Here is a 26,350-nt window from a genome sequence, read left to right on the forward strand (position 1 = left end):
CTCACACTTAATTTGTCATAATTCTCCTTTAGAAAAGGCTCATTTTAAGAGAAGCGCAACAACTGTGGTATCTTTGGAACTTATAAATACCTAGTCTGGGATTTCCTTAAGCCTGTCATCTGTTTCCTCATTTCAAAACTTGAAACAGTGTTAGGCTGTGTTTTTAAAATGTTGGGTTTGTTTTGCAAATACAGGAAAAGCAACACTTCCTAATTTGCTTAGATGAGTGCCCATGTAATTTGGAATTATATCAACTCACGTTAAGTACTGCTGTTGTAACAATAGGAATGATCAGGTTTTACGTGCCTGCATACACGTAGAAGCCTTTGTGTGTCTGTTGTATGAGTGTATATAATTAGTGCAATACAGGATTTTAGAGAATCAGTATGAAAGTCAATCCATTCTTTAAATATTGTGAGAGAGACTGAACTAAAGAGAACATACCCAGATCTGCTAAGCATACTTCCTCTCTTTTAGTCATTGATTAGCCTATTTCCCCTAACTGGAAAAGTGACAGTATTCTTCCATTCCTTAAATCCTTGAATTAGAATTCATTAACAACAGTATTTTTTGTGGAGCATGATATTTCCTAAAATTGTGCTTTTAAATGAGTCACATAATTGTTCAGTCTTTTAGATACTTAATAGTTGCTTATATCATTTATATTTTAATTATATTAAAAATTGGATGATAGATCTAGCTCAAAATTCTATTCTATACTGGAATTTCCCTTATAATTTCTGTGATAAATAGTTAATCAGTTTTTTGTTGTTCTGTTAGTTAAGAGAATGTATAGGAAAGCATCTAGTACTGTTTCTGGTACAATTAATTTTTTGCTAAAAATATTTTTTAAGTGAAGAAATTTTACCAGTAGACAATCATGTATTCAAAGGTTATCATAAGGTTATTTTTTTCTCCTGATTGGTTACATACTCTACTGATTATCTGAATAAAATATATTTATTTTTATAAACCCAAACAAAACAGAAAGTTAAAGTGTACTATAATCCCACTTCTCAGTCATAGTTACTATTAACAACAACCCAAAAGACAAATCTACACATAGACATCATCAGATGGTCAATAGCAGAATCAGATAGATTATCTTCTTTGCAGCCAAAGACAGAGAAGCTCTGTACAGTCAACACAAACAACAATTAGGGCTGACTCTGGCTCAGATCATGAGCTCCTTCCTGCAAAATTCACACTTAAATTGAAGAAAGTAGGGAAAACCACTAGGCCATTCAGGTATGACCTAAATCAAATCCCTTACAATTATACAGTGGAAGTGACAAATAGATTCAAGCGCTTAGATTTGATAGAGTGCCTGAAGAACTGTGGATGGAGGTTCCTAACAGTGTATAGGAACTAGTGATCAAAACCATCCCCAAGAAAAAGAAATGCCAGAAGGAAAAGTGGTTGTCTGAGGAGGCCTTACAAATAGCCAAGAAAAGAGGAGAAATGAAAGGCAAGGGAGAAAGGGAAAGATATACCCATCTGAATTCAGAGTTCCAAAAAATAGCAAGGAGAGATAAGAAGGGGTTCTTAAATGAACAATGCAAAGCAAGAGAGGAAAACAATAGAATGGGAAAGACTAAATATGTCTTCAAGAAAATTGGAGATATCAAGGGAATATTCCATGCAAAGATGTGCACAATAAAGGACAGAAACAGTAAGAACCTAACTGAAGTAGAAGAGATTAAGAAGAGGTGGCAAGGATACACAGAAGAACTATGTAAAAAAAGGTCTTAATGACCTGGATAACCACAATAGTGTGGTCACTTATCTAGAGCCAGACATCCTGGAATGTGAAGTCAAGTGGGCCTTAGGAAGCATTACTACTAGCAAAACTAGTGAAGGTGATAGAATTCCAGCTGAGCTATTTCAAATCCTAAAAGTTGATGCTGTCAACGTGCCGCACTCAATATGCCAGCAAATTTGGAAAACCCAGTAGTGGCCACAGGGCTGGAAAAGGTCAGTTTTCATTCTAATCCTAAAGAAGGGCAATGTCAAAGAATGTTCAAAACTACCATACAAATGCACCTATTTCACAAGCTAGCAAAATTATACTCAAAATCCTTCAAGCTAGGCTTCAGCAATACATGAACTAACTTCCAGATGTACAAGCTGGATTCAGGAAAGGCAGAGGAGCCAGAGATCAAATTGTCAATGTTCATTGGATCATGGAGAAAGCAAGGGAGTTCCAGGAAAACATCTACTTCTGCTTCATTGACTATGGTAAAGTTTTTGACTGTGTGGATCACAACAAACTATGGAAAATTCTTAAAGATATGGGAGTACCAGACCACCTTCCCTGTCTCCAGAGAAACCTGTATGTGGGTCGAGAAGTAAAAGTTAGAACCAAACATAGAACACCAGACTGGTTCAAAATTGGGAAATGAGTATGACAAGGCCGAAACAAGAAACACCTGGAGTAACAGGCAAACTTGGCTTTGGAGTACAGAATGAAGCAGGGCAAAGGCTAATAGAGTTTTGCCAAGAGAACGCACTGGTCATAGCAAACACCCTCTTCCAACAACACAAGAGAAGACTCTACACAATGACATCACCAGATGGTCAATATCAAGATCAGATTGATTATATTCTTTTCAGCCAAAGATGGAGAAGTTCTATACAGTCAGCAAAGCAAGACCGGGAGCTGACTTTGGCTCAGATCATGAACTCCTTATTGCCAAATTCAGACTTAAGTTGAAGAAAGAGGGAAAACCACTAGCTTGCATGGTGGCTCAGATGGTAAAGCATCTGCCTGCAATGTGGGAGACCCAGGTTCAATCCCTGGGTCAGGAATATTCCCTGGAGAAGGAAATGGGAACCCACTCCAGTACTCTTGCCTAAAAAATTCCATGGACAGAGGAGCCCGTGGGCTACAGTCCATGGGGTCACAAAGAGTCAGACATGACTGAGTGATTTCACACTCACACTCACATTAGGGAAAACCACTAGACCGTTCAGGTATGACCTAAATCAAATCCCTTATGATTATACAGTGGAAGTGAGAAATATATTCAAGGGACTAGATCTGATAGACAGCCTGAAGAACTATGGACAGAGGTTCATGACATTGTATAGGAGGCAGGGATCAAAATCATCCCCAAGAAATGCAAAGAAATGCAAAAAAGCAAAATGACTGTCTGAGGAGGCCTTACAAATAGCTGGGAAAAGAAGAGAAGCGAAAAACAAAGGAGAAAAGGAAAGATATAGCCATTGGAATGCAGAGTTCCAAAGAATAGCAAGGAGAGATAAGAAAGCATTCCTTAGTGATCAGTGCAAAGAAATAGAGGAAAACAATAGAATTGGAAAGACTAGAGATCTCTTCAAGAAAATTAGAGATACCAAGGGAACATTTCATTCAAGGATGAGTATAATAAAGGACAGAAATGGTATGGACCTAACAGAAGCAGAAGATATTAAGAAGAGGTGGTAAGAATACACAGAAGAACTGTACAAAAAAGATCTTTACAACCCAGATAATCATGATGGTATGATCACTCACCTAGAGTCAGACATCCTGCAATCCAAAGTCAAGTGGGCCTTAGGAAGTATCACTACGAACAAGGCTAGAGGAGGTGATGGAATTCCAGTTGAGCTATTTCAAATCCTGAAAGATGATGCTGTGAAAGTGCTGCACTCAATATACCAGCAAATTTGGAAAACGTAGCAGTGGCCACAGAACTGGAAAAGGTAAGTTTTCATTCCAATCCCAAAGAAAGGCAATGCCAAAGAATGTTCAAACTATCACACAATTACACTCATCTCACATGCTATCAACGTAATGCTCAAAATTCTCCAAGCCAGGCTTCAACAGTATGTGAACCATGAACTTTCAGATGTTCAAGCTGGATTTAGAAAAGGCAGAGGAACCAAAAATCAAATTGCCAACATCCGCTGGATCATCGAAAAAGTGAAAAACATCTACTTCTGCTTTATTGACTATGCCAAAGCCTTTGTGTGGATCACAACAAACTGGAAAATTCTGAAAGAGATGGGAATACCAGACCACCTGACCTGCCTCTTGAGAAACCTATATGCAGGTCAGGAAGCAACAGTTAGAACTGGACATGGAACAACAGACTGGTTCCAAATTGGGAAAGGAGTATGTCAAGGCTGTATATTGTCACCCTGCTTATTTAACTTATATGCATAGGACATCATGAGAAATGCTGGGCTGGATGAAGCACAAGCTGGAATGAAGATTGCCAGGAGAAATATCAATAACCTCAGATATGCAGATGACACCACACTATGGCAGAAAGCAAAGAAGAACTAAAGAGGCTCTTGATGAAAGTGAAAGAGGAGAGTGGAAAAGTTGGCTTAAAGCTCAACATTCAGAAAACTAAGATCATGGCCTCTGGTTCCATCACTTCATGGCAAATAGATGGGGAAACAGTGGAAACAGTGACAGACTTTATTTTTGGGGCTCCAAAATCACTGCAGATGGTGACTGCAGCCAGGAAATTAAAAGACGCTTGTTCCTTGGAAGAAAAGTTATGACCAACCTAGACAGCATATGAAAAAGCAGAGACATTACTTTGTCAACAAAGGTCTGTCTAGTCAAAGCTATGGTTTTTCCAGTAGTCATGTGTGGGTGTGAGAATTAGACTATAAAGAAAGCTGAGTGCTGAAGAATTGATACTTTTTAACTGTGATGTTGGAGAAGACTCTTGAGAGTCCCTTGGAATGCAAAGAGATCAAACTAGTCAATCCTAAAGGAAATCAGTTCTGAATATTCATTGGAAGGACTGATGCTGAAGCTGAAACTCCCAATACTTTAGCCACCTGATGTGAAGAACGGACTCATTTGAAAAGACTCTGATGCTGAGGAAGATTGAAGGCAGGAGGAGAAGGGGACGACAGAGGATGAGATGGTTGGATGGCATCACTGACTCAATGGATATGAGTTTTAGTAAGTTCTGGGAGTTGGTGATGGACAGGGAGGCCTGGTGTGCTGCAGTCCATGGGGTCGCAAACAGCTGGACACGACTGAGCAACTGAACTGAACTGATGACAAGGCTATATATTGTCACCCTGTTTATCTAATTTCTATGCAGAGTACATCATGCGAAGTGCTGGGCTGAATGAGTCACATGCAGGAATCAAGATTGCCACGAGAAGTATCAACAACCTCAGGTATGCAGATGATACCACTCTTGTGGCCAAAAGTGAAGAGGAACCAAAAAGCCTCTTGATGAGGGTCAAAGAGGAGAATGAAAAAGCTGGCTTAAAACTCAACATTTAAAAAACTAAGATCATGGCTTGGGTCCCATCACATCATGGCAAATATGAGGAGAAAAAGTAGAAGCAGTGACAGATTTATTTTCCTTGGCTGCAATATGGTGACTGCAGCCATAAAATTAAAAACACTTACTCCTTGGAGGGAAAGCTATGACAAGCCTACACAGCATATTTAAAAAACAGAAACATCACTTGCTAACAAAGGTCCGTATAGTCAAACTATGGTTTTTCCAGTAGATATGTACAGATATGAAAGTTGTTCTATAAAGAAGGCTGAGGGCCAAAGATTTGATGTTTTTGAATTGGGATGCTGGAGAAGGCTCTTGAGAGTCCCTTGGTCATTAAAGAGATCAAACCAGTCAATCCTAAAGGAAATCAACTCTGAATATTCATTGGAAAGACTGATACTGAAGCTGAAGCTCCAGTACCTTAGCCACCTTATGTGAAGAGTCAACTTCTTGTAAAAGACCCTGATGCTGGGAAAGATTGAAGGCAAAAGGAGACGGGGATGTCAGAGGAATAGATGGTTAGAAGGCATCACTCACTCAATAGACATGAATCTAGCAAAATCCAGGAAATAGAGGAGGACAGAGGAGCCTGTTGTGCTGCAGTCCATGGGGTCAAAAAGAGTTGGAAAGGACTTAACAACTGAACAACAATAAAACATATATATTTGAGTACATATAAATGTTAATGTGTTATTTTTCACTTTACAGAAATAAACCAAATGTAACAATATTTTAAAGCAATGTATCTTAGATATCTTTCTCTGTAAATAAAAGTAGATCTATCTTATTATTATTATTTTTATAATGCTGCAGTTTCCATTGTATGGCTGTAGCAGAGTTATTTATCCAAGCTTTCTAAGACACATTTTTCTTTTCCACATTTTAGAATTTCTGAAATCAGGGTGGGGCTTATATTTACAAATCCATGGCGCTACTCACAGCACATGGGCAGCAATTGTGTCCTGGTTGTTTCTGCCTAGTTGTTTTTGTGAGTTTAGTTATAATTGTTCAAACTGTCATCACTCTAATGCAGTTACATGCATTGCTGGTGCTATAGATGCTGAGTTTAATTGCTGCTTAAAACGGGAAAAGATGGCACTAATATTTTTCATTAAAAAATTTATTGTTTATACAGAAAGACACAGAGCAACAGGGCACAAATTTTATATTTAGTGAATATTTGTCATTCAGGAAATAATTGTAATTTCATTTTCTTTTTTTCAAAGGAATGATTTCAAATCCTGTATGAGATGGAAAAAAAGTACTGATAAATAATGAAGATATGTTTCACTTTATTATGAAGATGTATGCAAGAGGATTGCCTAGAAGCAGCCAAGCAATGCAAGTGAGAGCTGGAAAACATGCCAAACTACTCAAAATTGATAAAATATACTTCAAAGCAATGGGGAAATGGCATGCCCAATTCATACTTCTCACAGGACCATTCTTAAGGCATTGTGTCATAATTTAATTGACAGCAATTTTTCTTTCTTGCTACCCTATAAAATAATAATGATTGTTTTTTACTATCAACAATGGCTAAGATTAGATAAACTACAGTATTTCAATGAATATTTGGTATTGTGCTGAAGACTTTATATACGTTTCCTACATACTTTTCTAACTGAATTTTAAAAAATACTTTGTTTTTTAGAACAGCTTCAGATTTAACAGAAAATCAAAAATATATTACATAAAGTTCTCATATATATTTCACATCCAGTTTCCCTTATTATTAATATTTTACTCTAGTATAGTACATTTGCTAGAATTAATGACTCAGTATTAATATATTATTATTAACTAAGGTTCATGGCCTGTTCAGATTCCTTTAGCTTTTACCTAATGTTTTTTCTATTCCAAGATTCCACCCAGAATATCACAGTACATTAAGATGTACTGTGGTACATTTTACTATTTTATTTTAAAATATTCTGTTCTTTTTTTTAAAAAAATAATTAATTTATTTAGCTGCTCTGGGTCTTAGTTGGTGGCATACAAGATCTTTAGTTGCCGCATGTGGGATCCAGTTCCCAGACCAGGGATGGAAAACCGTGCTCCTCGACACCCTCCCCAGTACCCACGCCCCCAGCCCCAAGAAAATGGACTGTAACTCCCCACTCCTTACAGGAGGGCTGCACATAATGACTTCCTTTAAAGTCAGTATTGAAAGGTGGGAGGGTAGGGAAGAGTGGGGCGTTACGGTCCATCGTCTTGACAATGGGATATCTACATACACGTTTTGAAATTCTTCTGCATGGGAGATTTGTCTCTTTTCTCCTATTTGTCTACTTATCCAGTCATTTGCTTGTATCATCATAGACTCACTTATCTGATACTCTGAGTTATGGTTCAACACTATTTCATTTGTTTTGTTGCTTAAAATGTCCCAGATGTATTCACTGAGAGCTCCTTTGGTTGCTTCCTGTGGCATTTGACATACCCCTCATAACTGTAGGGTTTTTTTTTTTTTAATTTTTTAAAGCACTTCCTTACTTATTGGCATTTAACTGAACTCTTATAATTCTATGAGGTAGGTATTACCACCTCCTTAGTTATAGAGGAAAAAATTGAGGCTTAAAGAGATTAGGTAGTTTTCCCAAGGTCACATAGGAAGCAAATGCCATGATTTGAATTTTGCCCTGTTTGAAAGTTTTAATGACTTTTAATACATTATGCTGATACTTTAAATGGTAATAAATTACATATCCTTTTAAGAAAAAGAATTCTGCCATCATAATTCAATAGATGTGTGCATTACTATCTTTATTTTGGACTAAGAGGGGAGAAATATATCTACTTAAAGTCAAATACCTCTGGAGAAGGAAATGGCAACCCACTCCAGTATTCTTGCCTGAAAAGTCCCACGGACAGAGAGCCTGGTGGGTTACAGTTCATAGGGTTGCAAAGAATCAGATACAACTAAGTGACAGAGCACAAAGTCAAGTATATAACTTTTGGAATCCCATAAGCCTATGGATGTCTACTCAGACTGTCAGAGTTCCAATTATCTATGGCTCACAGCTTGCCCACCCTCCTGTGGGAGTTGATTTGTTCTACGTGGAGGTTATCCAGGTGGCGCTAGTGGTAAAGAACCCGCCTGCCAATGCAAATTAGACATAAGAGGTGTGGGTTTGATCCCTGGGTCAGGAAAATCCCCTGGAGGAGGGCATGGCAACTCACTCCAGAATTCTTGCCTGGAGAATCCCATGGACAGAGGATCCTGGCGGGATACAGTCCACAGAGTCACACAGAGTTGGACACAACTGAAGCAACTTAGCACACAAGTACACAGAGGTTATAGCTCTTGTAGTAGAGTATGTTAGGCTGTAATGTTGTTGTGTGTTCTTAAAGGAATTTATTCCTTTCATTCATTTGACAAGGTTTACTGTTCTGGTGGAGGTTATACTCCAATGTTGTTTTTGCTGTTTAGTCATTAAGTGGTGTCCGATTCTTGCGATCCCATGGACTGCAGGCTGCCCGGCTCCTCTGTCTGTGGAATTTCCCAGGCAAGAATACTGGAGTGGATTGCCATTTCCTTCTCCAGCGAATCTTCCTGATCCAGGGATTGAACCTGTGTCTCCAGCTTGGCAGGCAAATTCTTTACCACTGAGCCACCTGGGAAGCCCTATACTCCAATAGGAGGAGACAAAATCAACAATTATGTAAGCAAATGAACTTGATATTTTTAGAGGGTAATAGCTGCTAGCTGAAAGCCAGTCTAACCAGAACTGCAGTGACTGAGGGGTATATGGGAGGGGATGAGGTCAGAGAGGTAGGTCTGTAGCCCTTGGACAAAAGCATGTGTGTTATTCTCATTTTAATAGTTGGCTTACGAAGCGTTTAGGCAAGGAAGCTCCATGGTCTGCCTGACTACCCACAGATCTTCCTCATGCCACTCTGTCCCTGGTCCCTTCTCTCTGGTCACATTGGCCTGGCTCTTCCTGAAATATGCCAACTCTTTCCTGCCTTTGGGTCTTTAGAAGAAAGAAACAAAAGCTACTATTCCTCTACATTATGATGTGACTCCCTCCTTCACATTATTTAGGTTTCTGTTTAAAGCCATCTCTTTGGATATTCTATCTAAGAGAGCTTCATTCCCAACCCTATCAACGTGTCTCCTCTCCAATCCTCAGGCTGCTTACATCTTTCTTCTTATTTTTCTTCAGAGCATTTATTGCTACCTGACTTTATTTATTTCTTGCTCACATTCTGTCAGCCTCACTAGAAAGTAAGTACCACATGAGGACACGGAGTTTGTTCTGTACATTATTACTTCATACCCAGTGCCTAGAAAATTGTCTAGAACATAATAGGTAATTTTACTATTTAGTTATCTATTGCTGGGGAACATATGACCCTAAATTTCAGTGGCTTAAAAGAGCAAGCATTTATTATCTCACAGTTTCTGTGGATCAGGAATTCAGGAAGGGCTAAACTTCCTGAAGGGTGGTTGTGCTCAGGGTCTTGTAGGCGCTAAAGTTATCTGAAGGTTGGACTGAGGCTGGAAAGACTGGCTTCCAAAGTCTTTCACGTGGTTTTTGACCATAGGCTTTAGTTCCTTGGTTCCTCTAAAATTGCTCTCAAGATAGCAGGGAAAGCCCCTATATCCTTTTGTGACCTAGTGTCTGAAGTTGCACACCATTATTTCTGCTTAATTCTATTTTTCAAAAAAGTTCAGCTCAGTTCAGTCACTCAGTCGCATCCGATTCTTTGCGACCCCATGGACTGCAGCACGCCAGGCTTCCCTGTCCATCACCAACTCCCAGAGCTTGCTCAAACTCATGTCCATTGAATCGGTGATGCCGTCCAACCATCTCATCCTCTGTCATCCCCTTCTCCTCCTGCCTTCAATCTTTCCTAGCATCAGGGTCTTTTCAAATGAGTCATTTCTTTGCATCAAGTGGCCAAAGTATTAGAGTTTCAGCTTTAGCATCAGTCCTTCCAATGAATATTCAGGACTGATTTCCTTTAGGATTGGCTGGTTAGATCTTGCAGTCCAAGGGACTCTCAAGTGTCTTCTCCAAAACCACAGTTCAGAAGCATCAGTTCTTTGGTGCTCAGCTTTCTTTATGGACTTGTTTAAAAAAACAAGTCACCAGGTCCAACCTACATTGAAAAGGAGGGGAACCAGAATTCACTTATAAAAGAGAGGAGTATCAAATAACTTATGGACATATTTTTAAAAGTAATGCATGGATCAATTAATATTCATTGAATGTAAGGATATATAATTTGGGTTATGTTTTTATTCCGTTTCTTTTACAAATTTTTATTTTTTTTATTTATTTTTGGCTGTGCTGGGTCTTCATTGCTGTGTGGGCTTTTCTTTAGTTGTGGCTAACTGGGGCTGTACTCTGGTTGTGGTGTGTAGGCTTCTCATTGCAGTGGCTTCTCTTGCTGCAGAGTACAGGCTCTAGGGCTCATAGGCTTCAGTAGTTGTGGCACAGGGGCTTAGGAGTTGTGGCTCCCAGGCTCTAGGAAAGTGAAAGTGAAAGTGTCAGTCATGTCCAACTCTTTGGGACCCCATGGACTGTAGCCCCCCAGGCTTCTCTGTCCATGGGATTCTCCAGGCAAGAATACTGGAGTGGGTTGCCATTTCCTCGTACAGGGGATCTTCCTGACCCAGGGATCGAACCTGGGTCTGCCACATTGCAAGCAGATTCTTTACAGTCTGAGCCACAGGGAAGCCAGGCTCTAGAGCACAGGCTCAACAGCTGTGGCACAGGGGCTTGGTGTTCCATGGTATGTGGGATCTTCCCGGACCAGGGATTGAAACCACGTCTCTTGTGTCTCCTTCACCGGCAGGCATTCTTTACCACTGAGCCACCAGGGAAGCCCTGGTGTTTTAAGCCACAGGGATTATATTTTTAAACAATCATGCTGGCTGCTGTGTGGAGAATGGACATTAAGGGGGCGAGCTCAGAAGAAGCATTGAGACTGTAACAATGATGGCAGCTAACATTTATGAATTCTTTTTATGTGCCAGGAACTTTTCTAAGTACTTTACAGCTATTAATGCATTTACTCCTCAGAACACTCTTAGGAGCTGTGTATCATTCTGTTGTCTCCATTTTATAGATGAGGAAACTGAGGCACACAGATATAAGGAACGTAATATACGTGAAAGATGATCTGATGCGTTCAGTTCAGTTCAGTTCAGTCGCTCAGTTGTGTCTGACTCTTTGTGACCCCATAGACTGCAGCACGCCAGGCCTCCCTGTCCATCACCAACTCCCAGAACTTGCTCAAACTCATGTCCATCGAGTCGGTGATGCCATCCAACCATCTCATCCTCTGTTGTCCCCTTCTCCTCCCGCCTTCAATCTTTCTCAGCGTTAGGGTCTTTTCAAATGAGTCAGGTCTTCGCATCAGGTGGCTAAAGTATTGGAGTTTCAGCTTCAGCATCAGTCCTTCCAATGAATATTCAGGACTGATTTCCTTTAAGATGGGCTGGTTGGATCTCCTTGCTGTCCAAGCAACTCTCAAGAGTCATCTCCAACAACACAGTTCAAAAGTATCAATTCTTCAGCACTCAGCTTTCTTTATAGTTCAATTCTCACACCCACACGCGACTACTGGAAAAACCATAGCTTTGACTAGACAGACCTTTGTTGGCAAAGTAATGTCTCTGCTTTTTCATATGCTGTCTAGGTTGGTCATAACTTTTCTTCCAAGGAGCAAGTGTCTTTTAATTTCATGGCTGCAGTCACCATCTGCAGTCATTTTGGAGCCCAAAAAAATAAAGTCTGTCACTGTTTCCACTGTTTCCCCATCTATTTGCCATGAAGTGATGGGACCAGAGGCCATGATCTTAGTTTTCTGAATGTTGAGTTTTAAGCCAACTTTTCCACTCTCCTCTTTCACTTTCATCAAGAGGCTCTTTAGTTCTTCTTTGCTTTCTATATAGCAAAGCTTGTGCTATAGTTATACCAGCTCTGACTGTGAAGACTTTAAATGCCTCTATGTTCTCTAATTTGTGATTTCAACTCTTAAAAACTCTGAGCTCAATGTATCATAGGAATCATAATCATAAATTGCTTGAAGATAATACCACAGACATACAAAATAATACACTCAAAAATATGTACCATAGATTCTAAGTTTCTTCCAATGATATTAGAGTAGTCCATCTTTTCAATAACAGAAGTATATTGTTATGATGTGGAATTTATTTAATTACTGTGGAATTTATTTAAAATTTTTCTTTCATATATTTTTAGGGCAAGAAATAATAAATTTATAAATACAGGGGAGTCATGAGTGTATTTATCCTTTTGCAGTTTGTATAAAAGTTTTTTTTTTTAGTTTTTCAGATATTTAAATAAGTATATCTTAAGACTCAGAGCTTAGTATATAATTATCAAGCAACTGATTTTTTTTTACTGAATCTAGATTTGTGTGTGATACATGATTTCTTAACATATCAATTATATAAGAACTATATTAATATAGCATTATTTTAGTTCATTTATATTTTAAATAAAATAAACTATATATAAACAAAGTAGATTTTCCTTTACATGGTTTTGAAATATTCTGCTTCCCTGCTAGCTCAGCTGGTATAGAATCTGCCTGCAATGCAGGAGACCTCGGTTCTATTCCTTGGTTGGGAAGATCAGCTGGAGAAGGGATCGGCTACCCACTCCAGTGTTCTTGAGCTTCCCTGGTGGCTTAGCTGGTAAAGAACCCTCCTGCAATGCAGGAGACCTGAGTTTGATCCCCGAGTTGGGAAGATCCCCTGGAGAAGGGGAAAGGCTACCCACTCCAGTATTTTGGCCTGGAGAATTCCATGGAGTGTATAGTCCATGGTGTTGCAAAGAGTTGGACACGACTGAGTGACTTTCACTCATTCCTTATCATGCCAAGAATAAATGAAGTTCTATAGTCTGTAGATCAGGTATGAACATTACATAGTAATTCTCAGTATACTGATTAAAAATGAACATTTGTTTAGATTTTGTTGCACATTTCATTTTACTGCAACATGAACTGATTGAACTCTACATGAGAAAATATATCATTTTAATTTTTTGCTTCACATTTGATTGCTTCTTTCAAAATCTCATAAGCCTTTTAATAATTTTCCCTCTATTTTTTCATTTTTTTCTTTCTGCAAATGTTTTTTTCTCTCATAAAAAAGAAAAAAAATGTTACTGCATTAATCCCATCAGCAATTTTATGACTAATGTTTCCTTCGTTATTTCAAGGATGTGGGCCTAGGCCACATAAAAAACCTATAAAGCCTGAAAATACTTGAACAGAGTTTCCTGTTTAGAGAAAAAAGCAAGCTGCACCACAGCATTAATCTCACACATATTTAATAGCATACACTATCATCATGCTACATAGTGATTTAGACATTTGGGTAATGAGCAAGAGGCATAAATAACTATATAATTACTGAAGGCAAAGCAGACATTTTGGGGATCATTTGGGAATAAGGGAAGTGTGAACTTAATTTGAACAGAAATTTCAGTTGATATTTGATTATTAACTGACAGGAATCCATATAGGATTCTAAACTTTATGCTTGGGGCTTATCCCTAGGATAGACTTCAGAATTTTGCATTTAGGGCAAGGCAGTTCTCCTCTCTCAGGGAAAACTGCCCTTTTCAAAGTGGAACAAAACTTAAAAAGGATGGTTCAGACATAACACCGGATAATAAAAGGAGGAAGAGAGGTTTAAGCTTGAGAAAACTGGTTGGTCCTTGAAGTAGCAAAGAAGGGGAGGGAGGCAGAGAAAGGGGATCTGGAGAAAGGTAAACATTGCCTTTTGTAGCTAAATCCTTCCCCATTTCTCCCTGACTTCTGTGGCTGATCTCAAAACGCAAATAGACCCAGAAATGTAACCCTGAATATCTTCTCCAAGTAGCCTGAAATTTTACTAATTAGACATTCTTAAACATTTAGATTCACCTTTTCAAAATTTTTTCTCCTAGCTTTATTGCTATATAATTGACACATAGCAGTGTGTACATTTAACAGCACTGTGTATATTTAACAGCACTATGTATGTTTATGGTGTGGACCATAATGATTTGACTTACATACATCATAAAGTGGTTATCACAGAAAATCTGGTGAATATCTACCATCTCATATAGATACAAAATAAAAAGAAAAAAACTTTTTCCTTGTGATGAGAACTTAGGATTTACTCTCAACAGCTTTCATATATAATATAGAGCAGTGTTATTATATTTATCATGTTGTACATCACTTCCCTAGTATGTATTTATCTTATAAATGGAAGTTTGCACATTTTGATTACCTTCATCTAAGGTGGTCACCTAATCTTCACATTGAGCCCACCATATATTGAGTTTGCACAATCTATCTCATTTAATCCTAAACTTGCTTGCAAGATGAATATTATATCAAATTTAAAGATGACGATAAAGGCCTGGAAAGGTATGAAACGCCCCCAGAGTCACACAGGCAACTTAGTCTCCTGATTACTTCTTGTCTAGTCTCCTTTTACCGCTTCCTATGAGGGACAGAGGACAAGAAAGGGAGGCTGTATCAGCAGGGCTGCTGGGGTGGGAAGGGTGGAGGGCATGAGACATACTGCAAACATCTCAGGTTTGTATGTTTATTAAGAAGTCTTTCAGACATATGGCAGAAAAGTGTGCTGCCTTAACAAAATCCTTATGATAGGACAATTTTCTGACAGACGGAAGCAAAACATCATGAGAAGTGCCTTTTTTAATTCCAGCAAAAGGCTTTGTTTAGGCTATTGGCTGCTTTAACTACTTTGAAACATAACATTTTAAAGGATGCTTTAAATAGAATGCTTTCCTTTCCTTAAGATTAAACTTGAATTTACTTGGGGGAATGGATATTTTCATCAAAGCAAGGAGTGACCCTGAAACCCCTGGGCAAATAACCAGAGAAAACCATAATTCAAAAAGATACATGCACTCCAATGTTCATTGCTGCACTGTTTACAATATGCAGGACATGGAAGCAACCTAAATGTCCATCAACAGGGGAATGGATAATGATGTGGCACATATATGCAATGGAATATCACTCAGCTATTAAAAAGAATGAAAAATGCCATTTGCAGCAATATGGAGGGACCAACACGTTATCATGCTGAGCGAAAGTAAGTCAGACAAAGACAAATATCTATGGTGTCGCTTATATTCAAAATTTTTTTAAAAGGGAGTACAAACGAACTTATTTACAAAACAGAAATAGAGTCATGGATGTAGAAAACAAATTTATGGTTACCAGGGGATAAGGAAGGGTATGGATAAATTGGGAGATTGGGAGTGATATGTACACACTGCTGCTGCTGCTGCTAAGTTGAGTCAGTCGTGTCTGACTCTGTGCGACCCCATAGATGGCAGCCTACCAGGTTCCTCCATCCCTGGGATTCTCCAGGCAAGAACACTGGAGTGGGTTGCCATTTCCTTCTTCAATGCATGAAGGTGAAAAGTGAAAGTGAAGTCGCTCAGTCGTGTCCGACTCTTAGCGACCCCATAGACTGCAGCCTACCAGGCTCCTCCATCCATGGATTTTCCAGGCAAGAGTACTGGAGTGGGGTGCCATCACCTTCTCCAGAAAAACAGCTGCTGCTAAGTCACTTCAGTCGTGTCCGACTCTGTGCGACCCCATAGACGGCAGCCCACCAGGCTCTCCCGTCCCTGGGATTCTCCAGGCAAGAACATATACACATTACTATATATAACACAGATAATTAACAAGAACCTGTTGTATAGCATAAGGAACCCTACTCAATACTCTGCAATGACACAAATGGGAAAAGAATCTAAGAGTGGATATATGTATATAACTGATTCACTTTGCTGTACACCGGAAACTAATGCAACATTGTAAATCAACTACACTCGTATAAAATTTTTAAAAATTAACAAAGAAAAAGAAAGAAAGAAGAAGTAATTTTGATGGTAGAGCTCTCGGGCTGCTTGGCAGCCAGAGCATAATCTGCAGTTTGTAGGGACTATCTTTGAAGAGAGGAATGGGAAGTCCAGGTGTGTAGGCGAATGTAATAGAAGGAGCATCACAAATAAGTAGGAGAAAAGCACCAAGGGAAAAAGGAGAGTACCAATTCATACACAACCTTACCTAGAATCACTGCTGAAAAGTGTTAAAGGCACAGCTGTCCTTGAGTTGTCCCCCTTCATTTTCCATGCCAGTGCCCTGGGAGAGCAGTTCCCTATTTCTTGTCCCCTAGAAGAGCCAGACTGACACATACGTGGAGTAGGCTGTGATGTGGTTTGAGGACAGACCCTGACCAAGAGACTGTCTCCTTAAATGCCTGAAATCTCCTAACTCAGAGGAATATGGATTAGCACGCAGAGTTTTTATTGCAATTGTTACCTGGCTATGCACGATCGGCATTCCCACAGATTCTCCTGGATGTTTGTGGCATACTTCCTCACACATTCCACTAAGGCAACGGTGAGCTCAAAAAGGAAGGGTGGGTAATTTCTATTTTGGAGTCAGGTAGTCAATACTGAGTGTGGAGGAACTGAGCTGTTTCACTAGTTCAGGTATTAAAAGAGGAAAGAAGGAATTTAAGGATAAATCAAGGGGTTCCTGTTCTGGGAATAAAATCATTCTAATGAATCAGTTGGGATGACTGAGGCAAGAGGACTGGATGTGGATGGTCTTGGGTAAGGAATGAAACCTACCTGAGCCTCTCTTCTCCCCTATCTGAATCTCATCTCTGTTCTCTCATCTGGGAAAGGAGAATGTGGGCCATGATGAGCTTGGGTGACTCTTCTCTATGTATCATTTTAGAGAATTATAAAACTCTACTTTTTTTAAGAGTTTAATGTTTGTCATAGCCATGGTTTGATGCTGAGACTTGTCAGGAACACAGTTCTCAATGTGAACTTTTCCCAAAGTAAATTACAATTTCCTTTATTCCTACATGCTTTATAAAAACATTTTCAAGAATGCATTTAGTGAAAAATCTGTGATTGGGGTAGATGTTTAAGGACAGACAGCTTAATTACAAATCCAGCTCCCATTATTTACTGTGTTAACTTTGGACAAGCTTTTTCATCTCTCTGTGATTCCATTTCCTCATCTATAAAATGAAGACAGTAACAGTTATCCTTGAGTAATTAAATAAAAGCATTCAGAACAGTGTCTGGCAAGTGGTAGGATTTGAAAAATATTTGTGGGGAGCATATATGTCACTTAAGAATGGTATGTTCAATCAAAGCTTTTTGGAGGCATGAACATTTAACTTTGAAGGAAGGATGGGATTTTAATGATGAGAGGGCAAGCCTGATAAGCATGGAGAAATAAAAGGTTATCACTGGGGAAAGAGAAAAGCACACTTTGGTGGGATCACAGGGCATATAGGAAAAATGGACAGAAAGGTTTTATGGAATCCAGATGCAATGTCCTTCAACAGCCAAATTAAGAAATATGGGCAGTTTTAGTGGGTGACACGGTCAAAATGCTTGTTGAGTAGGGAAATGTCAAAATCAAAACAAGATCAATGGTTTATTTGCCTTCTTTGCATTTCCTCAGTTTAAACATCTCTTTTCTAATATAAAAGCTATGCTACTCTGTTAAATTGCATCATCAGTATATTTAACTTCCAAGAATTAAACTCCAGAAGCTCTGGAGAGAATGGAAAACGTAAACAGTGTGGGTGCTGGCAGCCCTTTTCTCTCTAGGAGCTGATGCAATGGATTCAATCAAACCTGAAATAGAATGCAACTAGAGATTGTCACACTAAGTGAAGCCAGAAAGAGAAAGACAAACTCCATACGATATCACTTACATGTGGAATCTAAAATATGACACAAATGACCCTGTCTATGAAAACAGAAACAGGGTCTTTCCCTGGAGGCTCAGATGGTAAAGAATCCACCTGCAATGCAGGAGACCTGGGTTTGATACCTGGGTCAGGAAGATCCCCAGGAGAAGGGAATGGCAACCCACTCCAGTATTCTTGCCCAGGGAAATCCCATGGACGGAGGAGCCTGGCAGGTTATGGTTCATGGGGTAACAAAGAGTTGGACACAACTGAGCAACTGAACAGGCATGCTTGCAAGGTATAATACACATTTCTCTGTGTATATAATCCTGTACAATAATAAGTACATATTAATGATGTGCTACTTGTAAGTAGTCATAAAGTAAATGTTTCATGTGGTTCACCTCTTAGAGCACTTAAGAATATTAATGACGATTATAAACTGTAGGCTTTTCCAGTTTCATCATCTTAAGATGGAGTCCAGCAATCACTTTGTTTGTTACAGTTCTTCTGTTAAATCTTGAATTTCTTCCTCCAGGATGATGGACACACCCATTCACCTGACACCCAAATGGCATCTACGTGAGTGAAGAATCCTTAAAATCCATGGCACGTTATTTTCAGTTTTTGCCATTATACATTAGGGGCAATTTTTGTATTTTTCAAGGATGAATTTTATGAGATTTTTGCGCTGACTGTAGTACCAAGATCCTGAATTAAGATGAGATTTGTGAAGTTCCAGATTAAGATGAGGTTATTTTAATCTATAGTTAGAACCATTTTTTTTTTTTTTTAAAGAAAGGAAACAGATCTCTAGGCTACAAAGAGTTACTGGAGTGGGCCCTTCAGTCATGCAAATGTAGGTAGTCTTGAGACACTCCTGAACATTTTTTTCATCCTACCCACCCCTCCCTGAGGCCCAGGTGCACAAAGCTGATATCTAGAGGGAAAGTAGATTATTTGCATAAAGTGGCTGGGAGCTCCCAGGAGGGAGGAGACAGAGGCTCCCTGCTGCTGAACCTCTCTGCTTAGAGTCCACTTTCTGGTGGACTAAGTGCTCCTCCCCCCACATCCCACCAAGGCAGGACTGGAAACCTAGGGTCTGGAGGAAGTCAACAATAACAGCAACAAATCTCCAATTTCTTTGAGGAAGGGAATGTGGGTTGCTGACTCGGGCTCTGACAAAATCCCAAGATTTTTCTTTTGGAGAAGTGTCAGCCTCATTCCCTAGGCCTGTTGGATTTCTCCATTTTGGAACCTATAGGAGGTAAGTGAGGAAAAAGGGCAGTGATGAACACAAGGTAAGTGGGAGGAGGACTGTTCTCCTTTGTGTATGTGTCTGACTCTTTGTGACCCCTTGGACTGTAGCCCACCAAGCTCTTCTGTCCATAAAATTTTCCATGCAAGAATACGGGAGTGGGTTGCCATTTCCTCTTTCCGAGGCTCTTCCCCACCCAGGGATGGAAGCCATGTCTCCTGCGTCTCCTGCATTGCAGGCAGATTCTTTACCCACTGCTGCGCCATCTGGGAAGGTTGTTCCCCTTTTGATGAGTAATTTTGGGATCTGGGTGTTGGGTAAAGACCTAAGATAAAGAAAGAGGTCCTGGATTTCACATTTGGGTGTTTTGAACAACTGTGACAGTGGCAGTCTGAGTTTATGGAGTGTTTCATACTGCTTATACAGAAAACTCATTTGTTCATTTTACAGGTATCGATTACATTACTTTTGTATGCCAGACAATGATCTAGGCTCTGGGAGTAATGCAGCCAACAAAACAAACAAAAATTCTTGCCCTCACGAAGCTTCCTGTCTGGGTTGGGGTTCAGGGCGTGGGGGGTGGGGAGAGGCAGAAAAGCCGACAAAATAGTATCTTAGATGATGCTGAGACCTAAGGATAAAAATAAGGGTAAAAATGGTGGGGGGGGGGTTATGTGTATAGATAGGTGTTATTGTTGAGGGAGGCTTCACAGACAATGTAAATTTGACTAACGATCTGAAAAGGAGGTGTGGACAGAGTGTGATCCAGATAGCTGACGAGGGACAGTGACTGGAGTCTGTGAAACTGGGGCTGGAGTGAGACAAAGTGGGAGGCGAGTTCCTTGTGCGCTTTATACACCATTTTAGGTCCACTGCAAGGTTTTTTAGCTTTTAATCTGAATGAGACTGGAAGGAAAATTTGAAAAACACAGAAAAAAGCAAAGAAGTGATTGAAACATGGATTTGACATGGAAAGCCAATGGCTTCTTTGATCATGCTGAAAGTCACTCAGTCGTGTCTGACTCTTTGTGACCCCACGAACTATACAGTCCATGGAATTCTCCAGGCCAGAGCACTGGAGTGGGTAGCCTTTCCCTTCTCCAGGGGATCTTCCCAACCCAGGGATGGAACCCAGGTCTCCCGCATTGCAGGCAGATTCTTTACCAGCTGAGGCACAATGGGAGCCCAAGAACACTGGATTGGGTAGCCTATCCCTTCTCCAGCCGATCTTCCCGACCCAGGAATCAAACTGGGATTTCCTGCATTGCAGGTGGATTCTTTACCAACTGAGTTATCAGGGAAGGCCTGTGTCTCTGTTAAATCCTTCAACAGTTTCTTTTGCCAGCAGAATGAAGTCCTAGATGCTAATCTGGATCTTGCTTCTCCCTCTACTCTTATCTGCTTCTGATTTATCCTCACTCTGACTAAAAACAATCAGTTTCTCAAATTTCTCCTCTCTACCACATTTTTTTTCTATGACTTTTGCATGAATCTTATCTTCTGCTCTCAAGTGTTCTCTCTTTGTTAGGGCTAATTCCTATATCCTTTAGATCTTAACTTTAACTCAGCCTGTGTACTGGCACAAAGTCCTGTGCTTAGAAAGTTAACTCCGAGAGACAGTGAAGGACTGGGAAGACCGGTGTGCTGCAGTCCATGAGGTCACAAAGAGTAGGACACAACTGAGAGACTGAACAACAACGATTCGTTTAATGCTCTTTTGTCACCAACCTGAAATGCTTAATAATTTTGAACAAGGGGTCCCGCCTTTTCACTTTGCACTGGGCCCTGTATCCATACGTACATGCCTAGTCCTGTTGATCCTCTACTATGCACCACTGCCTTGGTGCTGAACATACAAAGGAGTACCAGAAAAAGATGTCCTCCCTACTTTTGCAGAGCTTTCATACTGGTGGAAGAGGTAGACATTAATCAAACAATCAGAAAATAAACATAAAATTGCAATTGAGAAAAAAGCTACAGAGGAAGATATATGGAAATTTGGGTTAGTCAGAGAAGCCTGGAGATTCCCCAAGGAAGTAAGTATTCTATTTAGCCGAGTCCTGTGTGTTCAATAACTCAGCTGCGTCTGACTCTTTGTAGCCTCATGGACTGTAGCCTGCCAGCCAGGCTCCTCTGTCCATGGAATCTTCCAGGCAAGAATACTGGGGCAGGTTGCCATTTCCTACTCCAGGAGATCTCCCCTACCCAGGGACTGAACTCGCATCTCTTGGGTCTCTTGCATGGGCAGGCAGATTCTTTAGCAATAGTACCACTAACCAAGTCCTGGAGGATAAGAAATGAACCAGACTTCCCATGGCTTGCCCCTTTCCCTACATTTGATTAGGTTCCTGTTCTGGCCCCTCTTTGTGTCCTGTACTTTTCTTTTTGACTGCTATTATTACTAATTATTAGTATGATGGCCAACTTTTAGGGAGAATGTAAGCTCACACGGTGTCTCATTTTTCACACTGTATTCTCAGATACAGTGTATTCTCACTGTATTCTCAGCACAGTTCAGTCACTCAGTTGTGTCTGACTGTGACCTCATGGACTGCAGCACGCCAGGCTTCTCTGTCCTTCACTATATCCCAGAGTTTGCTCAAATTCATGCCCATTGAGTCAATGATGCCATCAAACCATCTCATTCTCTGTTGTGCCCTTTCTCCTCATGCCCTCAATCCTTCCCAGTATCAGGGTCTTTTCCAAGGAGTTGGCTCTTCGTGTCAGGTGGCCAAAGTATTGGAGCTTCAGCTTCAGCGTCAGTCCTTCCAATGAATATTCAGGACTGATTTCCTTTAGGATGGACTGATTTAATCTCCTTCCTATACAAGGGACTCTCAAGAGTCTTCTCCAACACCACAGTTCAAAAGTATTGATTCTTTGGTGCTCAGCCTTTTTTATTGTCTAGCTTTCACATCTGTACATGACGACCAGAAAAACCACAGGTTTGACTATATGACTGAGCAACTATCACTTGACTATACGGACCTTGGAAAGGCGATGGCACCCCACTCCAGTACTCTTGCCTGGAAAATCCCATGGATGGAGGAGCCTGGTAGGCTGCAGTCCATGGGGTCGCTAAGAGTCAGACACGACTGAGTGACTTCACTTTCACTTTTCACTTTCATATATTGGAGAGGGAAATGGCAACCCACTCCGGTGTTCTTGCCTGGAGAATCCCAGGGACGGGGGAGCCTGGTGGGTTGCTGTCTGTGGGGTCCCACAGAGTCAGACACGACTGAAGCAGCAGCAGCAGCATACGGACCTTTGAAGGCAAAGTAACGTCTCTGCTATTAAATACACTGTCTAGGTTTGTCATTGCCTTTCTTCCAAGTAGCAAGCATCTTTTAATTCTATGGCTGCAGTCACAGTCCACAGTGATTTTAGAGCTCAAGAAAATAATGCTAGTCACTATTTCCATTGTTTCCCCATCTATTTGCCATAAAGTAATGGGACTTGATGCCATGATCTTCGTTTTTTGAGTGTTGAGTTTTAGGCCACTTTTTTCACTCACTTTCACCTTCTTCAAGAGGCTCTTCAGTTCCTCTTTGCTTTCTGCCTTAAGGGTGGTATTATCTGCATATCTGAGGTTGTTATTTCTCCTTGCAATCTTGATTCCAACTTGTGCTTCATTCAGCCCAGCATTTCACATGATGTACTCTGCATAGAAGTTAAAGCAACATACGGCCTTAACTCCTTTTCCAATTTTGAACCAGTCTGTTGTTCCATGTCCAGTTCTACTGTTGTTTCTTGTTCTGCATACAGGTTTCTCAGGAGGCACGGAAGGTAGTCTGGTATTTCCATCTCTTTAAGAATAGCTTTGACTACATGGACCCTTGTTGACAAAGTGATGTCTCCGCTTTTTAATACGTTGTCTAGGTTTGTCACAGCTTATCTTCCAAGGAGCAAGTGATGTTTTTGAATTAAAATTTTTAGCAATATTTTTGAACTAAAGGATTATTTTTTGGCTATAAGCTTTTTACACATAAACTTTTTTCATGTACAATTTAGTAGTCTGCATTTTAAAAATAACTTAATTCTATGAGACATTTTCCATTTTCTAAAACAAATTTCATGAACTGGCTAAATCAGGGGCTTTGAATTATATGGAGGTTGGTGTTCTGAGAGCTTCCCTGGTGGTTCAGACGGTAAAGCGTCTGCCTGCAATGCGGGAGACCCAGGTTCGATTCCTGGGTCAGGAAGATCTCCTGGAGAAGGAAATGGCAATCCACTCCAGCACTCTTGCCTGGAAAATCCCATGGATGGAGGAGCCTGATAGGCTACAGTCCATGGGGTTGCAAAGAGATGGACAGACTGAGCGACTTGACTTTCTTTCTTGGTGTTCTGAATGGATAAGAGAGGGAGAGACTGGAGGTAAAGAGATTAAGAGACAATACATACAAACTAAGTGTTCATTTACTTATTCAGCTACACTTACTAAGGACTTATTATAAATGAGCTAGTGTAATAGGCATTCACAAAACAATCATTTTTTCTTTTTTAAATGATAGGATCTGCTCCTTGAACTTACAGTGTACTGAGTATCAGTGACAGGGCTAGAAAGGAAAAAAAAAAAAAAAAATCCTTCCCCTTTTCAGCTTCCTTCATAGATGTAGCAATGCTGTAATAGAATAGAAGCCTTCCATTAGCAGTGACCCAGAGAAATGTTTTGCAAGAATTCTGAAAGTTTGAAGTTCTAGTGGAATATTTTTCTTGTTTCACTGATAGATTTTTCTATTATTGTAACTTTCTCCTTTGAGTCATGCTTTTATCCTTTTTTGGTTCTTTTGACTACTACTTTTTAAAAAAAATCAAAAGTAACTACATACTAAGTAAAAAGGAATGGCTAATATGCTGCTATCTGAGAGACGGTCAGTGTTTTGTTTTTCTATTTTGGAAACCTTTGCAACTAACTGGTTATCCTCCCTAACTTGAAAACTCTTTCCAAAATGTTATTTCCTACCGCCCAGGGCATACTATCCTTTTCTCTTTTAAAGGCATCCTTCAAAATACTCTTCTCCCAGTTGGAAAAGCAGCAGGGAGTCAAGGTGTGGAGTTAAGACCGGCAGCAAGTTGCCACTCCCCTTGCCCTGCCTCAGTTACTGCAAGAGCATACATCTGGGGATAAACCCTTGTGTGGTAGAGTCAATCCTCCTAGTGAAGATTATGAAGGGAACAAAGATAGGGCCCTTCCACGCTTCAGAGAAAGGTGTTCTCACAAACACTAATTCAGGATAAAAATAAACAGAGGAAATGAACATTTAAAAAGATTAACTCTGAATGATACCTATAAGTTGTTCAATAAGGAAAAGGAGGAGCCAGGGAGTACAGACCAGCACTCGGCTGGATAATCTTGGGTAGGTCACCTAAACTTCTTTGAATCCCTGCTCTACTTAAAGAGAGTTTGGACCAAGGATCTCTTAAGGTTCTTTCATCTATAAAATTCTATGGTTCTAGGATGGAACCATCCTAGAAGGGCCATTCTGTTGATTTCCTAGTCTCCAAGAGAGAGATAACTAGTTTCTGGGAGAGGAACTGACTGCCTTGATGGAGAATTATCAATGCAAAGGTGGGTGAACTTCTTATTTACAGGGGTTCGGACCGTAGCGATGCTTTTGGAGAATTTCCACGAGGGCCTTTTCCTCGTTCTTTAACCTGATTTTACAATTCTCTTGACGCTTTAGGATGGCGGAGCAGGAAGAACCTATTCAGACTGGGATTGTTCACTTCAAGCATTTTCCCCTTCCTTATTATTAGACCTTAAAAAAAAAACAAAAAAACCCGCCAAGAAACAGATCCGAAAGGGACGGCAGGGGAAACTATGATTACGGGATCTCGAAAGGCCTGTAAAATGCGCTTCCGCATTTTCATCTTTTCTTTGGCATTAGGACCTTTTTGAAAAACAGATTTTTGGCGGAGTGGGCCCAAGAATGAGGTTCAGAACAGTAGAGGGGGTGCTGGCGTGGGGCAGCTCCGGATCGGACTCTAGCCGGCCGCCTGGCGGGCTAGAAGCTACAAGGGCGCGGCCGCGGGCGGGCGGGCCCCGGGGAGGGGCTTTGCGGAGGCGCCGCGGCCCGAGCCGAGCGGGGCGGCCGGGGCTCGGCGCGCAGAGCGGCCGGGCGGGCGGTGGCGCTGCGGAGGCGGCGACCGAGGCCGGCGGGCGCGGAGGAGGGGCCCGAGACTGGGGCGGCCGGCGGCAGCCGCCTCGGTGACGACTCCCGGCAGCGCGGCGACCAGAGGAGACCGAGCCCCGGGCCCCGCCGTCGCCGCCGCTCCAGGCTGTCTTCCTTCTCCTCCAGTCTCGGCGGGGGCGTCAGGAATGGGCCCCAACCGCCGCGGGCCCCGCACGCTGCGCCGTCCGTAGGCCCCCCAGCAATCGGAGGTCGGCCGGCCGGCCTCTCACCACCCCTCACCCCAGCCGAACCGTCCCCACCCCAAATCCCCGGGAAGGAAGATGAGGGAAAAGGGCCCGGCGCTCAGCAGCCAGAGCAGCAGCAGCAGCAGCAGCAGTGGTCGGGGGAGGGTGTTTCGCCGTTTCCTCTCAGCCGCCAGGACAAGATGGCAGCGGCCGCGGAGAGGGGCTGAGCCCGGGCTGGGTGGTGCCGCCTGCTGAAGCGCCTGGCTCCCTGTCCCCGGCACGGCCCCGCACCCACCCCGGACATGCTCAGGGCTGCGGCCGCCCGAAGAGGGGAGAGCGCAGGCCTCTAGGAAGGTAAGGGACTAGGGTAAGGGGGCGCCCCCACCCCGCGGCGGGGGTTGGCGGTGGGGGGGCGGAACGGCTCCACCAGCCGCGCCTGCGTTCGGAGGGCCAGCGGGCCCCTCCTCCAGACCCTCCCTGGGCCCGACGCCCCCTAAGCGGTCCGCACCCGTAGCGCGTTCCGCACCCGGATCCGCATCTCCTGTGCGCTCGTGCTCCGCGTTTCCGCCTGGCTCCCTTGGGGTGGCGGATCCAGGCGTCTCCCTTGAGGCCGAGGCGCCCCAGGCCCGAGGCCGCCGGACGCGGGGGGCCGCGCGTGGTTCCTGCGCGCGGTGGCGCAGCCTCCGGGAAGCCGCGCTGGGGCTGGGCCGGGCGGCCCCCGC

At 41.7% G+C, this 26,350-nt stretch overlaps 1 protein-coding gene across 2 annotated transcripts in view; it reads left to right on the plus strand.

Moving 5' to 3' along the window:
* Positions 1 to 24,782: 24,782 nt before the first annotated feature.
* Positions 24,783 to 26,350, plus strand: part of HIPK3 (homeodomain interacting protein kinase 3) — an 83,924-nt gene continuing 82,356 nt past the window's right edge. Inside the window, exon 1 of one of the 2 annotated variants that reach the window (XM_059874905.1) lies at positions 24,783 to 24,839. In XM_059874905.1, the coding sequence (XP_059730888.1) occupies positions 24,818 to 24,839 (22 nt within the window). In that variant the 5' untranslated portion in view covers positions 24,783 to 24,817. Of the gene's footprint in view, positions 24,840 to 25,440; positions 25,983 to 26,350 lie in introns of those variants that run through there. The other variant, XM_005216299.5, reaches the window with a different exon arrangement.

This window comes from Bos taurus, chromosome 15 (assembly GCF_002263795.3).
Source record: "Bos taurus isolate L1 Dominette 01449 registration number 42190680 breed Hereford chromosome 15, ARS-UCD2.0, whole genome shotgun sequence".
Lineage (NCBI taxonomy): Eukaryota > Metazoa > Chordata > Mammalia > Artiodactyla > Bovidae > Bos > Bos taurus.